The 13,739-nt window shown below is 50.9% G+C and overlaps 1 protein-coding gene across 2 annotated transcripts; it reads right to left on the bottom strand.

Annotated features, from left to right (window-relative positions):
* Positions 1-28: 28 nt before the first annotated feature.
* On the bottom strand, positions 29-4,583 carry PPM1M (protein phosphatase, Mg2+/Mn2+ dependent 1M). Of its 2 annotated transcripts, none has more exons than XM_025272548.2 (10): positions 4,275-4,583; positions 3,513-3,636; positions 3,117-3,371; positions 2,549-2,661; positions 2,122-2,206; positions 1,911-2,029; positions 1,710-1,773; positions 1,365-1,472; positions 1,113-1,261; positions 29-804 (listed from the first exon to the last, which is right to left on the bottom strand). In XM_025272548.2, the coding sequence occupies exons 1-10, from the start codon at positions 4,496-4,498 to the stop codon at positions 660-662; spliced, it is 1,386 nt and encodes a 461-aa protein (XP_025128333.2). In that variant the 5' UTR covers positions 4,499-4,583; the 3' UTR covers positions 29-659. The 2 variants fall into 2 exon arrangements, with proteins under 2 accessions (XP_025128333.2, XP_025128334.2); XM_025272549.2 differs by lacking the exon at positions 4,275-4,583 and adding an exon at positions 3,856-4,239.
* Positions 4,584-13,739: the final 9,156 nt, after the last annotated feature.

Genomic DNA, 13,739 nt, shown 5'->3' on the forward strand with positions numbered 1-13,739 from the left:
CTTTACAGCAATTGACAATTCACAAGGGTTCTCTGCATATAAACATTTAATAGGGAGGTGATGGAAGCAACAAGGGCATTGTTGAGGCATCAGCCTTGGGCAGGGCTGGGGCCAGAGAGGAGCAGTCAGGAGCAGTGACGAGGGCATTCACCACTCAGCCACCTCTCTGGGGCTCCTTCTGCCCGTTAGTTTCTCCCCCAACTATAGCCCCTGGGTCCGTGCCTCTCCTCCAGCACAGAGGGGAGCAGAGTAGGATCTCAGTGACATTCATGCATTAGAGACCTGGATCCAACCACAGGCTGTCTGCCCTTTCTGGCATCCTTGGCCACTGCACTTAGTCCAGCTGTCCCCATTTGGGAATAATGTATTGAGGCTGTTCAGGATCCTCTCCGAGGAGCCTTCCGTGGATTCCTAATGTAAAGTGACTCTGCCAGACGTTATTATTGACAGTAGCGTTCTTTGCCTGGCAGGGGTGGGGACCTGGGGAACTCCTATGTTCTTCCAGCTCTGACTGCCTTGTAGAAATGCGCACCTTGAAATAGCCTGGGGTCAGGGCTCGGTCTGGGACTGGGGCAGGCAGACCTGCTGTTGACCGTGGTGGAGGGATACCCATATCGCACCTGGCCCCTTAGTGGTTCTGGGATGCGGTATCTGAATCCTCAGCGGCTACTGTGCCCCTGGCCGTGGTGGTGCAAGGGAATCACGAACACAGAGACGTCGTCGTAGGACACCTGCCCTTCCTGTATGGGACTGTCGTCTGTCCCCTGTGTGCTGCGTATCAGCATCTTGGCCAGCTCCGAGAACCTGTGGGGACCATCCTGCAGATGTACTTTGGGGCCTGATCAAGGAGGCAAGGCCAGCCCTCAGGGAGAGCTCACCCAGTTCTCACTGGACACTTGAGAACTCAAGCAGTACAGTCTGACTGTGTGGACCATGTGAGTATGGACCCAGAGAATTTGAGGACCCACAGTCACCCCCAGGAAACCTGAGGTAGCTCCAGTCCTGGCCAACTGTTCTTAGCCGGACTCCTCTGCTGTGTTGTCTTCTCTGTACTTCTTAATGCTGCTGCTGGTACTAACCCAGGTCCAGGCAGATCCCAGCAACTACAGTACCTGTGTGGGTCCTCTCGGTTGCCAAGGAGGAAGCTCCGCACCAGCCATGCCACTTGCTCATTGGACAGGACATCCCAGAGCCCATCAGTTGCCATGACAACCACATCCTCCTCCTGGGGCTCCAGCTGGTCCATATCGAGCACAGTCACCTGCAAGGTAAGTCTGAGGTCTCCTCACTGCTCCCTTCCTAGCTCCCGCCAACCTTGAGTTGTCTGCCTTTCTGGGCAGATGGAAGTGCTGTGGCCCCCTCACCTGTGGGACAGATAGCAAGAAGGGCTTGAGCTGAATATTTGTGTCCAGGACTCTGAGTTGATGGTCTCCTAGACCCCGGGAGACGGCCAGGGTTCCCAGTAGCCGAGCCTGGAAATAATAGAGGTGTGAGGTGATAGATAGCAAACAGCCCCAGAAAATGTACACGTAAAGTACACAGAGGTGGACTGTGACCCATGGGCCCCTGGGCTGAGGGAGAAACGTCCTGTGACCTTGGAGCAGCCCCTAGGACCTCAGCCAAGGCCCCCCACCCCACGAGGGACAAAGGAGCTCCCACCTCCACAGGGGGCGATTCAAGAGGGATTCTCGGAGTGGCCATTCACTGACCTGCCTACCCTGTCCATGAATCAGTGGGTACTTGAGATCCGACTTCTCCACACACTTGTAGCTCCTACCAGGAGCAGACCCAGCATCAACCCAGGCCAACAAGGCCCACCTTGCCTCGTGGAAGGGGACTGCCCCAGGCCACCCAGCTGAGCCTGGACCCCAGGGCCCTCCCCACAGTGTCCCCAACCCCACCTCACTCACCAGCCACTCATGTGGTGATCCCTGAACAAGACCTTCTGCCCCAAGTCATCCCCCTTCAGTCGCCGAGGGAACTCCAGTCGGGTGAACTCACCAGCCAGAAGCTCAGGGTAGATAAAGGCCTGGGATAGGGAGGCCTTGCTCAGATCAGGCTCCCTCTGGTGGCCCAGGAGCTGGGGCTCCATCCACATCCTCCTCCACTAAGAGCACCTACCAGCTGCTGGATCCGCTGCCGCTCAGTCTCTGGGGTGAACTCAGAGCTCAGGGGCCGTACCTCATCCCTCCGCACCAGAATGGCCCTGGATGAAGTTTTAGAGGAGACGGAGAGGTCTGTGGAGCAGCCTCCATCCTTACCCATGGCCTCCCTCCTGCTGGCCCCTCCTCCAACCACCAGGGGCCAGTTCTGCCCATGCCAATCCCTTGCTCAAAGCCCCTCCATGACTGCTTAAGTCCTGCAGGGTAAAGCCTCAACCGTCTGACCTAGTCCCTGCCCCCTCTGGCATCTGACACATGCCCAGTACACAAACAACTCAGCCAATCTTCCTCATTTCTGTCTCCACTTCCAGCCCCCTTTCACTGTCTCCCCACCTCTCCTGCCCATCTGCTTGCCCCACCTTGCCCACCCTCCAGGGCTCACTCACCTGCTGTCCCCAGCATTGGCCACATACAGCTTTCCCTTCAGGGACACAGCCACCAGGGCTGTGCAGCCACCCACCTGGCCTGAGGCCTCCAACTCTCGCCCGATCACCTCATCCTGGGGCAAACCAAGGCTGCTTTAGCTGCTGCTTGTACTGCCATCGTGCCAGTGTCCCCAACCCCCACCCTACAGCGCACTTCCCAACCAGCAAGCATGGCAGTCCCTGCCCAAAGTCTAGCTATGACTCCAGGATCCCTGTGGTCAGGAGATCTAAATATATCCTTGGGGAGGTATGGAAGTCATATTCTAAACAGTGAGGAAGAGAAACCAGGGACCTAAAGGATGTGCAATGAGATAATACAGGTAAAAGCACCTAGCACATATTAATAGGAGGTGCTGGGAAAATAGGAGAGGTTATGATGACTGCTTAATAACAGCCTAACCCGATTTTATCCTCAATCCGAAGATCCAGGGTGATCACAATTAAGTGCAGGGACGCCCCCTAACCCAGAGTCCCTCAGATCCCTGGGGGTAAAACCTTCCCTCCTTCCCCAGCCAAAGGTCACACTCACACACTCCTGAAAGGCACTCTCCAGAGCCCCGATCACCAAGTCTTCCGTTCGAATGCCCTTTTCCTCCACAAACTGGGGGTCACTGGGGCAGACGCAGCGGCCGCTGAGGTGCATGGGGGGCTGAGTGGCCACCATGCCCTCTACCACAGCCTCCAGCTGCCGGCGCAGGCAGGAGTGCAGAGTGTTGGCAGCCAGGATAGCTGCAGCTGGACCGCCGTGCCCATCAAACAGTGCCCAGTAATGACCTGTCAGGAACTGTACAGGAAGGGCTTGGCATCAGGATCTGCCTGGCCTCCCTAGTTGTCCCCTGGCTGAAAATGGGGCACTAGGGCAAGAACCTCAGTCTGCAGTCCTGGCCCCAGTCTATAAGAGGGGCTCAGGCTCAGCTGCACTCACCTCCTCTGAGCACAAGGTCTGCCATTCCTGGTCCTCTTCAACCCCAAACTCACATCTCCGGATGCACAGCTTCCCACAGGCTGCCTGATCCTCATTGAACTCAGATTTCTCTGCGTTGATGATTCTGAGGCCAGGACGTGATCAGTGACCCTTTTAGGGACACACCTCTGCCCCCATGGGCACAGAGAACAGTTGAAACATAGAAGGGAGCCCTCCCTCTGGAGCAATAGCCACCGTGCTGTCCCTAACACACACCTGGACAAACAAATGCTGGTAGTTTGCAAACTGTTCAGTGATCTCACAGCTAAGGCAAAACTCAGGACTCAGCCCCTCTGGAGCTTACCTGCTGTCCTGGGCTGGGAGGTAAGGGCAAGTCTGCCTAGGGAGGTGTGAGGCTTCCTTGCCTATCCACTGCCCCATCTCAGCCATAACCCAGGGTGAGATGTGTGTGTGAGGAGCGGAAGGACTCTCCAAAGCCCAGAACGCTGGACCTCTGCCCAGTGACACTACCTCTTTTGGAAGCCTGAGGGGGTAGGCTTTTGGGCTGAGGGGGCAGGTCCTTCCCGATGGGATGCGGGAGGGACCAGAGGAAGTTATCCACAAGGTCGGGGGCGCGGGATCCTTCACTCAGCTGAGCCTGTTTTCTCAGTCATCAGCACGGGACCCCGGGCGGGATCATGGGGTGGGGGACGCGGCCTCAGGATAAGACTCGCGGGGAGTGGGGAGGTTCGGGCGGGGGCCCGTTTGGGGCGGGGCACTCACTCGGCGTAGCCTGCGTTCCAGGGCAGCGAGCGGCCCCGTACCGGGCTGCGCACCGGCCGGGCGTCCGGGCGGCGCGAGGCGTCGGCGGTGCCGGAGCTGGAGCCCGAGCCGCGCAGGAAGCGGGGCCGCCGGTAGGGCACGGGGCTGGTGCGGGGCCGGGGTGGCCGCGGCGCGGGGAGCGGGCCCCTCGGCAGGAAGCGGCGCCGGAACCAGTCGGCTGACATGGCGCGTTGGCTGGGGGCTGCCCGCTGGGCGCCGGGCGAGAGGCTGGGCCGACGGCACCGCCCGCTAACCCCGGGTGGAGGAAGCGGGCTAGGGGCGGGGCGGAGCCGGCTGCGCGGCGACGCCCCCACACCCCAACCTCCCCGCCGCCCGGGAGGGAGCCTGTGCGCGGCCTGGGTGCCATCAAACCTACCGACAAGCCGATGGTGTTATCAACCCCACTTTACAGGCAAGAACACTGAGCCTAGAGAGACAAAGAGGCTGGCCTCCGCTCACCCAGGAACCTGAGCAGACTGAAGTTCACCCGCCCGTACGGGGCACGAGCCTCTGAGAGGGAAAGTGCCTCCTCCCCGCCCAGGGAGGCTGTAGGGGTCCAGGGCCTCTAGGTTGGATCAATGTCCATGGCAGAGGCTCAGGCCTCTTCTTGCTAGCCCGGAACCTTACACAAGGGCAAGATGGGAACAAGATGTACTTGGAGGTGTCACACGCCTGACACATTGAGTAAGAGGCTCAGAGCACAGTGTTCCCTCAGGTGACCTGCGTGCCTCACCCACTTGGCCTGGCACCCTCCACTTTCAGACCGGGCTTGGTGGTCACCCTGGCCTTCCTTATCCTGAGCATCCACTCCCACCCTCAAGGCCAAGTCTTGTAAACACTGTGCCTCCAATCAAGATGGCCTCTCTAGACAGACAGCAGGGGCCTCACTAGAGTGTTCAGTGACTGATGGGCAAACAGAATCCTTGACCCCGAAATACCAACTAGTCAGAGTTGAGACTTGTGACTAAGGGAAGTGAAAGACTTTCATCTGGGCTGGGGGCAAGATGTTGTAAGCCTCTTAACTCCTGGCTGCCTACCACCATGGGGTCTGCAGCTGTGTCCCCCTTCACACCTGCATGTTAACACAGTGCTTTGTCACCCTCTGCCACTGAAGCCCAACTTCCTATGCAGGACTGTTACTTCCATCTCATAACAAGGACTCCTGAGGCCCACAGAGGGGAAGTGTCCTGACACCCAAAGCTGTGCTGTTTCCACTATGACAGTGCAGCTGACTCAGAGCCCCCACAGGGGATTTCTCTTCCCCTTTCCTCCTCTGGGAAGACAGGCCTGACCACTCAAAGCCCCTGAGACCCCACAACCCAGGGCCCTGGGGCAGGGGAGGGGGCGGGGGGGGGTGCGCTACAGGAGCAGTCCCTACCTTCGCTTCCATGCCTAAGCCCAGCACTTGCTCACTGGTCTTTACTTCCTCCTGGAGGCCAACCCTGCCCCACTGGGAGTTCCCCCCACCCACAGAGTATGGTTCCTGGGGCAGGGGAGCTGTGCCCAACAAGCTGTCCCTCAAGTAACTCAGTTCCAGCTAGCCTGGAAGCTAATTTACTGCCAAGCTAAATTAGCCTGGGAGCTAATTTACTGTCCCCAACTTGGTGTGTCAGACCCCAAGCAAGAGAAGAGCACTAATGGAAATGAGCTCACCTGTAGTGATGGGGAAGTCCTAGCGGATGGTGCTTGAATTAGCCTTCAAAGGGGAAGGGGACAAAGAGAAGGCTTTCTAAAGGACACCTGAGCTACAACCTGTCATTGGGACAAAATGCACCAGTGACCCAGAGTGGGGCAAACCCAATTCTATCAGTGGGGTGACCGCCTCATCCCATCAGCCAATGGCTCAGAGGCTTTTAAAGCCTAAAACCAGAGGCAACAATGCAAACAGTCTATTCCCCACACTTATCATCTCAGACTCCCCAGGTGGATGAAATCCTGTTCTCTCAGGTGTATTCAGAGACGCTCCTGGCAGCCAGGAGTCACAGGTGGTCTGTTGCCCACCTTAACTATTTTGAGTTTTCAGAGCCATGTAGAATCCAATGGCAATCCCATCCTCCCTGTTCCAAGGGGGCCTGAGCGTTCCTCCAGTGCTACCCAGGCTTCTATGGCTCCATAGGCTCCCGGGAGCCTCTGCTCTTGTCTGGATCCCAAGACTGATTCTCTTGGTTTACTCTGTTATTTTGCTTCAGCAAAGTGGTGGGTATGTCTAAGAAAGGTTGACTGGATTCTGGTCATTTTTTTGGGTCCTTGTAAGTCTGAAAGAGCTTGTATTCTGTCTTTGCTTTTTCTTTTTTAAAAATGTATTTGGCTGTGCCCGGTCTTAGTTGCACATGTGGGATCTTCCTTGCAATGGGTGGGATCTAGTTCTTGGACCCCTGCATTGGGAGCATGGAGTCTTAACCACTGCACCATCAGAGAAGGGAAGTCCCTGCCTTTGCTTTTTATTTAATATTTTGGTCCAGAATTCTTTCTGACTGCCCTGTCATTGTTTTTTTGGCTGTTACTGCTGCTGAAATCCAGTGCCCCATCACTCCCAGGACTTTGGAATGGCCTGTGTCTGCCTTTTTCTGTCTCCAGAAGCCTCCAGGCTCTTCTGTGTCTAGTGTCTGAAGTTGTAGGTGAGGTTCCTTGGGGTGGGCCTGTCTTTGTTTCTGGGTTGAGTCCTCCTGCTGCTGCTGCTGCTGCTAAGTCGCTTCAGTCGTGTCCAACTCTGTGCGACCCCATAGACGGCAGCCCACCAGGCTCCTCCGTCCTGCGATTCTCCAGGCAAGAACACTGGAGTGGGTTGCCATTTCCTTCTCCAGTGCAGGAAAGTGAAAAGTGAAAGTTGCCATTCCTCACTTTCCAGTGACACCCTTCTCCCAACTGCTCGAACGAACTCAAGCCTGCCCCCTCCTGGCCAGAGACCTCTCCTCAGCTAACCCAGCTGGCCTGTGAGGAATAGAGGGCCATTTTTAGGCTGTGTTTTTTTTTTTTTCACTCACAATGGGCTTTTGTTGAATTCCATATCTGTTCTTAACAAGATTTTAGATTTAATTTAAAATATTTAATACATTTCATTATGACTCAGTTTCCTTCCCTGAAATCAAACAATGGTACTCCTTTCTAGTGCATCCTTCCAGAGATGTCAAGGGCATGCTGTGCATGTTCATGCAAAGCAAAACCAAACCATGTGAGACCAGGGACAACAAGTGCTGGAAGGATGTGGAGAAAACGGAACTCTCATGTATTGTTGCTGGGAAGGTAAATTGGTGCAGCCACTATGGAGAACAGTATTCAGTTCAGTTCAGTCGCTCAGTTGTGTCCAACTCTTTGCGACCCCATGAATCGCAGCACGCCAGGCCTCCCTGTCCATCACCAATTACCAGAGTTCACTCAGACTCACGTCCATCGAGTCAGTGATGCCATCCAGCCATCTCATCCTCTGTCGTCCCCTTCTCCTCCTGCCCCCAATCCCTCCCAGCATCAGAGTCTTTTCCAATGAGTCAACTCTTCGCATGAGGTGGCCAAAGTACTGGAGTTTCAGCTTTAGCATCATTCCTTCCAAAGAAATCCCAGGGCCGATCTCCTTCAGAATGGACTGGTTGGATCTCCTTGCAGTCCAAGGGACTCTCAAGAGTCTTCTCCAACACCACAGTTCAAAAGCATCAATTCTTTGGCGCTCAGCTTTCTTCACAGTCCAACTCTCACATCCATACATTCACCACTGGAAAAACCATAGCCTTGACTAGACGGACCTTTGTTGGCAAAGTAATGCCTCTGCTTTTCAATATGCTATCTAGGTTGGTCATAACTTTCCTTCCAAGGAGAACAGTATGGTGGTTCCTCAAAAAAACTAAATTTAGAACTACTGTATGACCCAGCAATTCTACTTCTTGATATTTATCTGAAGAAAACAAAATCACTACCTTAAAAAGCTATCTGCCCCACCATGTTTATTGCAGCATTATTTACAATAGCCAAGACATGGAAAAAACGTGTGTCATCAATGAATGAATGGGTAAAAAAACTGTAACTCTATGGTGGCTCAGATAGTAAAGAACCTGCCTGCAATGCAGGAGACCTGGGTTTGATCCCTGGGTCAGGAAGATTCCCTGGAGAAGGGAATGGCAACCCACTCCACTATTCTTGCCTGGAGAATCCCAAGGACAGAGGCCTGGTGGGCTATATATATATATATGTATATATACATACACATATATGTGTATATACATACACAAATGATAGGATACTCTACACTGTATCCTGCATGTGCAGTTTTCATAAAGATACCTTTATCTTTGCTTGCATCAGTTCTTCAAGAGCTGCCTTGTTCCTTGTGAGGGCTATTGAGCAGTCTCTGCAAACATGCAGACTTTATGTAGCTAGTCCCCCAATGTGAACATTTGCATAGTTTTCTATTTTTTTGTGTGGGCATATTGGTAGGATCAGTTCCTACTAACAGAATTGTGGCATCAAAGGCATTCATTGTTCACAGCAACACTATTCATAACAGCCAAAAGTTGGAAACAACCCAAGTTGTTCATCAGCTGGATGAATGGATGGACAAACAGTAGCACATATGCACAATGGAATACTATTCAGCCATAAAAAGAATGAAATGCTGATACATTGTACAAGGTAGATGAGCCTCCAAAACATTATATTAAGAAGCTGGACACGAAAGCTCACATATTTTATGTTTCTAAGATGGTTGGATGGCATCACCAACACAATGGACATGAGTTTGAGCAAACTCCAGGATATAGTGAAGGACAGGGGAGCCTGGCGTGCTGCGTGCAGTCCATGGGGTCACCAAAGAGTCAGACACAACTGAGCGACTGAACAACGTATTAAATATCCAAAGTAAGTAAATCCATAGAAATAGAGAGGAGACTGATGGTTGCCAGGGGCTGAGAGTAGGGGAGAATTGGAAGTAACTGCTTAATGAACATAGAGTTTTATTTTGGAGTGATAAATAATGTTTTGGAATTAGATAGAGGTGGTGGTTGTACAACATAGTGAATGTACTGAATTGTTCAGTTTAAAATGGTTAATCTTTTAATGTAGTATTTATTTCATCGTGCTGGACTTAGATGTGGCATGTGAACTCTCTAGTAAAAGCTCAGGCTTTTACTAGTTGTGGCGACCGGGGGCTACTCTTCATTGCAGGCTTCCCGTTGCAGTGGCTTCTCCTGTTTCAGAGCACAGACTCTAGGCGGGGTTGGTGGTGTGGTGGTGGTGGTATTCAGTAGTTGTGGCACTCAGGCTCAGCTGCCCTGTAACATGTGAGAATCTTCCCAGAGCAGGGATCAAACCCATGTCCCATGCACTGGCAAGTGGATTCATTAACCACTGAACCACCAAGGAGGTCCCTTTAGGGTCTGCTTGTTTTAATTAGATAATTTGGCTTCTCTTGAGTCTGTAGCATGCGTCTATTGCAATGCGTGGACTCTCTAGTTGTGGTGCACAGGCTCAGTATAAAATGGTTAATTTTATGTTATGTGAATTTCACAATTTAAAAGAAAAAGCGGGAGAGGGAATACATGTAATAATTTGTAGATATTGTCCTACACGAAGGTGGCACCAATCAGCCTATTTCCCCATCCTTTGACCATTGCAGTTTTGTAATAAAGTTTTTAATTTTTACCTAAGGGCTTTCCAGGTGGCGCTAGTGGTAAAGAATTAATTTGTCAATGCAGGAGATGCAGGAGTTGTGGGTTCCATCCCTGGATTGGGAAGATCCCCTGGAGGAGGGCATGACAACCCACTCCAGTATTCTTGTCTGGAAAATTCCATGGACAGAGGAGCCTGCTGGGCTACAGTCCATGGGGTCTCAAGGAGCTCGACACGACTGAGCAACTGAACAGACATACCTTTAATTTTTACCTATAAGTAAAAAATATGCAAGTCTAGTTTGACTTTCACTTAATAGGAGAAGATAACCAACTTTTCACAGATTTGAGAGACATTATTTGCAGTTCATTTCCTATAGATGGTCTTTTTGTATCCTGTGCCCAGTCTTCTTACTGAGCCATTGGTCTTTTTCTTATTGATTTATGAGAGTTCTTTATATATAAAAGAAATAAACTCTTTATTTTGAAATGATTTGCAAGTATATTGTTTGTAGCCAGTTACAATTTCATGTGATATTGAATGGTTTGCCTTGGAAACGAACAGAGATTATTCTGTCATTTTTGAGATTCCATCCAAGTACTGCATTTCAGACTCTTTTGTTGACCATGATGGCGACTCCATTTCTTCTAAGGGATTCCTGCCCACAGTAGTAGATATAAGGGTCATCTGGGTTAAATTCACCCATTCCAGTCCATTTTAGTTCGCTGATTCCTAGAATGTCGACGTTCACTCTTGCCATCTCCTGTTTGACCACTTTCAATTTGCCTTGATTCATGGACCTAACATTCCAGGTTCCTATGCAATATTGCTCTTTACAGCATCGGACCTTGCTTCTATCACCAGTCACATCCACTGCTGGGTATGGTTTTTGCTTTGGCTCCATCCCTTCATTCTTTCTGGAGTTTCTATCTCCTGTAGCATATTGGGCACCTACCGACCAATTGGGGAGTTCCTCTTTCAGTATCCTATCATTTTGCCTTTTCATACTGTTCATGGGGTTCTCAAGGCAAGAATACTGAAGTGGTTTGCCATTCCCTTCTCCAGTGGACCACATTCTGTCAGACCTCTCGACCATGACCCACTCATCTTGGGTGGCCCCACATGGCATGGCTTAGTTTCATTGAGTTAGACAAGGCTGTGGTCCATGTGATCAGATTGGCTAGTTTTCTGTGATTATGATTTCAGTGTGTCTGCCCTCTGATGCCCTCTTGCAACACCTACCGTCTTACTTGGGTTTCTCTTACCTTGAACGTGGGGTACCTCTTCACGGCTGCTCCAGCAAAGCGCAGCTGCTGCTCCTTATTTTGGATGAGGTTGCTCCTCCTGACCTTAAACGTGGAGTAGCTGCTCTCAGCCCTCCTGCGCCTGCGCAGCTGCCACTCCTTGGATGTGGGGTAGCTCCTCTCGGCCGCTGCCCCTGACCTCGGGCATGGGGTAGCTCCTCTCAGCCACCGCCCCTGTATATTGTCACCCTGCTTATTTAACTTATATGCAGAGTACATCATGAGAAACACAGGGCTGGAAGAAGCACAAGCTGGAATCAAAATTGCCGGGAGAAATATTAATAAACTCAGATATGCAGATGACACCACCCTTATGGGAGAAAGTGAAGAGGAACTAAAAAGCCTCTTGATGAAAGTGAAAGAGGAGAGTGAAAAAGTTGGCTTAAAGCTCAACATTCAGAAAACGAAGATCATGGCATCCGGTCCCATTACTTCATGGGAAATAGATGGGGAAACAGTGGAAACAGTGTCAGACTTTTTTTGGGGCTCCAAAATCACTGCAGATGGTGACTGCAGCCATGAAATTAAGACGCTTACTCCTTGGAAGGAAAGTTATGACCAACCTAGATAGCATATTCAAAAGCAGAGATATTACTTTGCCAACAAAGGTCCGTCTAGTCAAGGCTATGGTTTTTCCAGTGGTGAATGTATGGATGTGAGAGTTGGACTGTGAAGAAAGCTGAGCGCCGAAGAATTGATGCTTTTGAACTGTGGTGTTGGAGAAGATTCTTGAGAGTCCCCTGGACTGCAAGGAGATCCAACCAGTCCATTCTGAAGGAGATGAGCCCTGGGATTTCTTTGGAAGGAATGATGCTAAAGCTGAAACTCCAGTACTTTGGCCATATCATGCAAAGAGTTGACTCATTGGAAAAGACTCTGATGCTGGGAGGGATTGGGGGCAGGAGGAGAAGGGGACGACAGAGGATGAGATGGCTGGATGGCATCACCGACTCAATGGACATGAGCTTGAGTGAACTCTGGGAGTTGGTGATGGACAGGGAGGCCTGGCATGCTGCTATTCATGGGGTCACAAAGAGTCGGATATGACTGATCGACTGAACTGAAATGAACTGATTGGTGATGGACAGGGAGGCCTGGCGTGCTGCTATTCATGGGGTCGCAAAGAGTCGGATATGACTGAGCGACTGAACTGAAATGAACTGAACAGTTTTATGTTTCTGTTTTTATTTTGACTGTGGGTTTTTCTATATAGACTTATTCTTCCTTTTTAAAAAATTATTACAATGTTATTTTGGTTTCTGCCATACATACAACTCGAATCAGCCATAATAAAATTTTTATTTTTAATGTAAATGAATTTTTTTTTCTCTTATGGTTTCTGGGTTTGGTAACATACCCAGGAAGACTTCTCCATTCCAAGATTTTACAGTCTCCTCCCTTTGTTTCAGTAATTTTATATTAACGTGTGTTAGTCGCTCAGTCGGAGAAGGCAATGGCACCCCGCTCCAGTACTCTTGCCTGGAAAATCCTATGGACAGAGGAGCCTGGTGGGCTGCAGTCCATGGGGTCGCTATGAGTCGGACACGACTGAGTGACTTCACTTTCACTTTTTACTTTCATGCATTGGAGAAGGAAATGGCAACCCACTCCAGTGTTCTTGCCTGGAGAATCCCAGGGACGGGGGAGCCTGGTGGGCTGCCGTCTATGGGGTCGCGCAGAGTCGGACACGACTGAAGCGACTTAGCAGCAGCAGCAGCAGCAGTCGCTCAGTTGTGTCCAACTCTTTGTGACCCATAGACAGTAATCTGCCAGGCTCCTCTGTCCATGGGATTTCCCAGGTAAGAATACTGGAGTGGATTGCCATTTCCTTTTCCAGGGGATCTTCTTGACCCATGGATTGAACCCAGGTCTTCTGTATTGCAGGCAGATTCTTTACTGCCTGAGCCACTAGGGAAGTCTTTATATTAATAGTTCACTTAAAAAAAAATTTTTTTTTTTAATCTTTGACTCACCTGAAAAAAAAATACATTCAAATAATTTCAATGGCTGACTCTGTGTTGAGAAACATCAGCAAGAAAGGAGCAACCAACCTGTTCCTGGACACCCTGATCACCCCTGGGCTCGTCTGAGGAGCTGTGTGCAGCTTTCTCATCTTTCTGCCTGAAACCAGATCTCAGCTAGAGATGGAGTCTGTTTGGATGCTCCACTGGTCCCTGGGCTCCCGGCTTGCATCACAGGCTCTGAAACTGAGCAGGACTGGGCCACAATCCCATTCTCTCAGGAAGTTCCTTTCTCTGGTTTAACCCTTTTCACTCAGGTGTGAGACAGTGATGGAGGCCGTGGGGGCCACTGCCCAGAAGGATTTCTCATCCTTTGTCCTAATTTCTTGAGTAGAGGAAACTCAGGTTCTTGGGGAACACTCACTGCCTGGTGACTTGGATCAAATCACTTTATTTCTCCAAACCTCAGATTCTAAATGTGTAAGGAGACAGTGACACCTACCCTGTAGGACTGTCATGAGTATTAAGTAAATGTGCCCTGCCATAGTAACTGTGCAACACACAGA

The sequence above is a fragment of the Bubalus bubalis genome, chromosome 21 (genome assembly GCF_019923935.1).
Source record: "Bubalus bubalis isolate 160015118507 breed Murrah chromosome 21, NDDB_SH_1, whole genome shotgun sequence".
In the NCBI taxonomy this organism is placed as follows: domain Eukaryota; kingdom Metazoa; phylum Chordata; class Mammalia; order Artiodactyla; family Bovidae; genus Bubalus; species Bubalus bubalis.

Excerpts from the sequence above, each read along its gene's own strand:
- PPM1M (XM_025272548.2), bottom strand. The coding sequence starts at position 4,498 with ATGTCAGCCGACTGGTTCCGGCGCCGCTTCCTGCCGAGGGGCCCGCTC. Across the intron at positions 3,637-4,274 it reads TGGAACGCAGGCTACGCCGA|AATCATCAACGCAGAGAAAT; the intron begins GTGAGTGCCCCG and ends TCCTGGCCTCAG. Across the intron at positions 2,207-2,548 it reads GCCAATGCTGGGGACAGCAG|GGCCATTCTGGTGCGGAGGG; the intron begins GTGAGTGAGCCC and ends AACTTCATCCAG.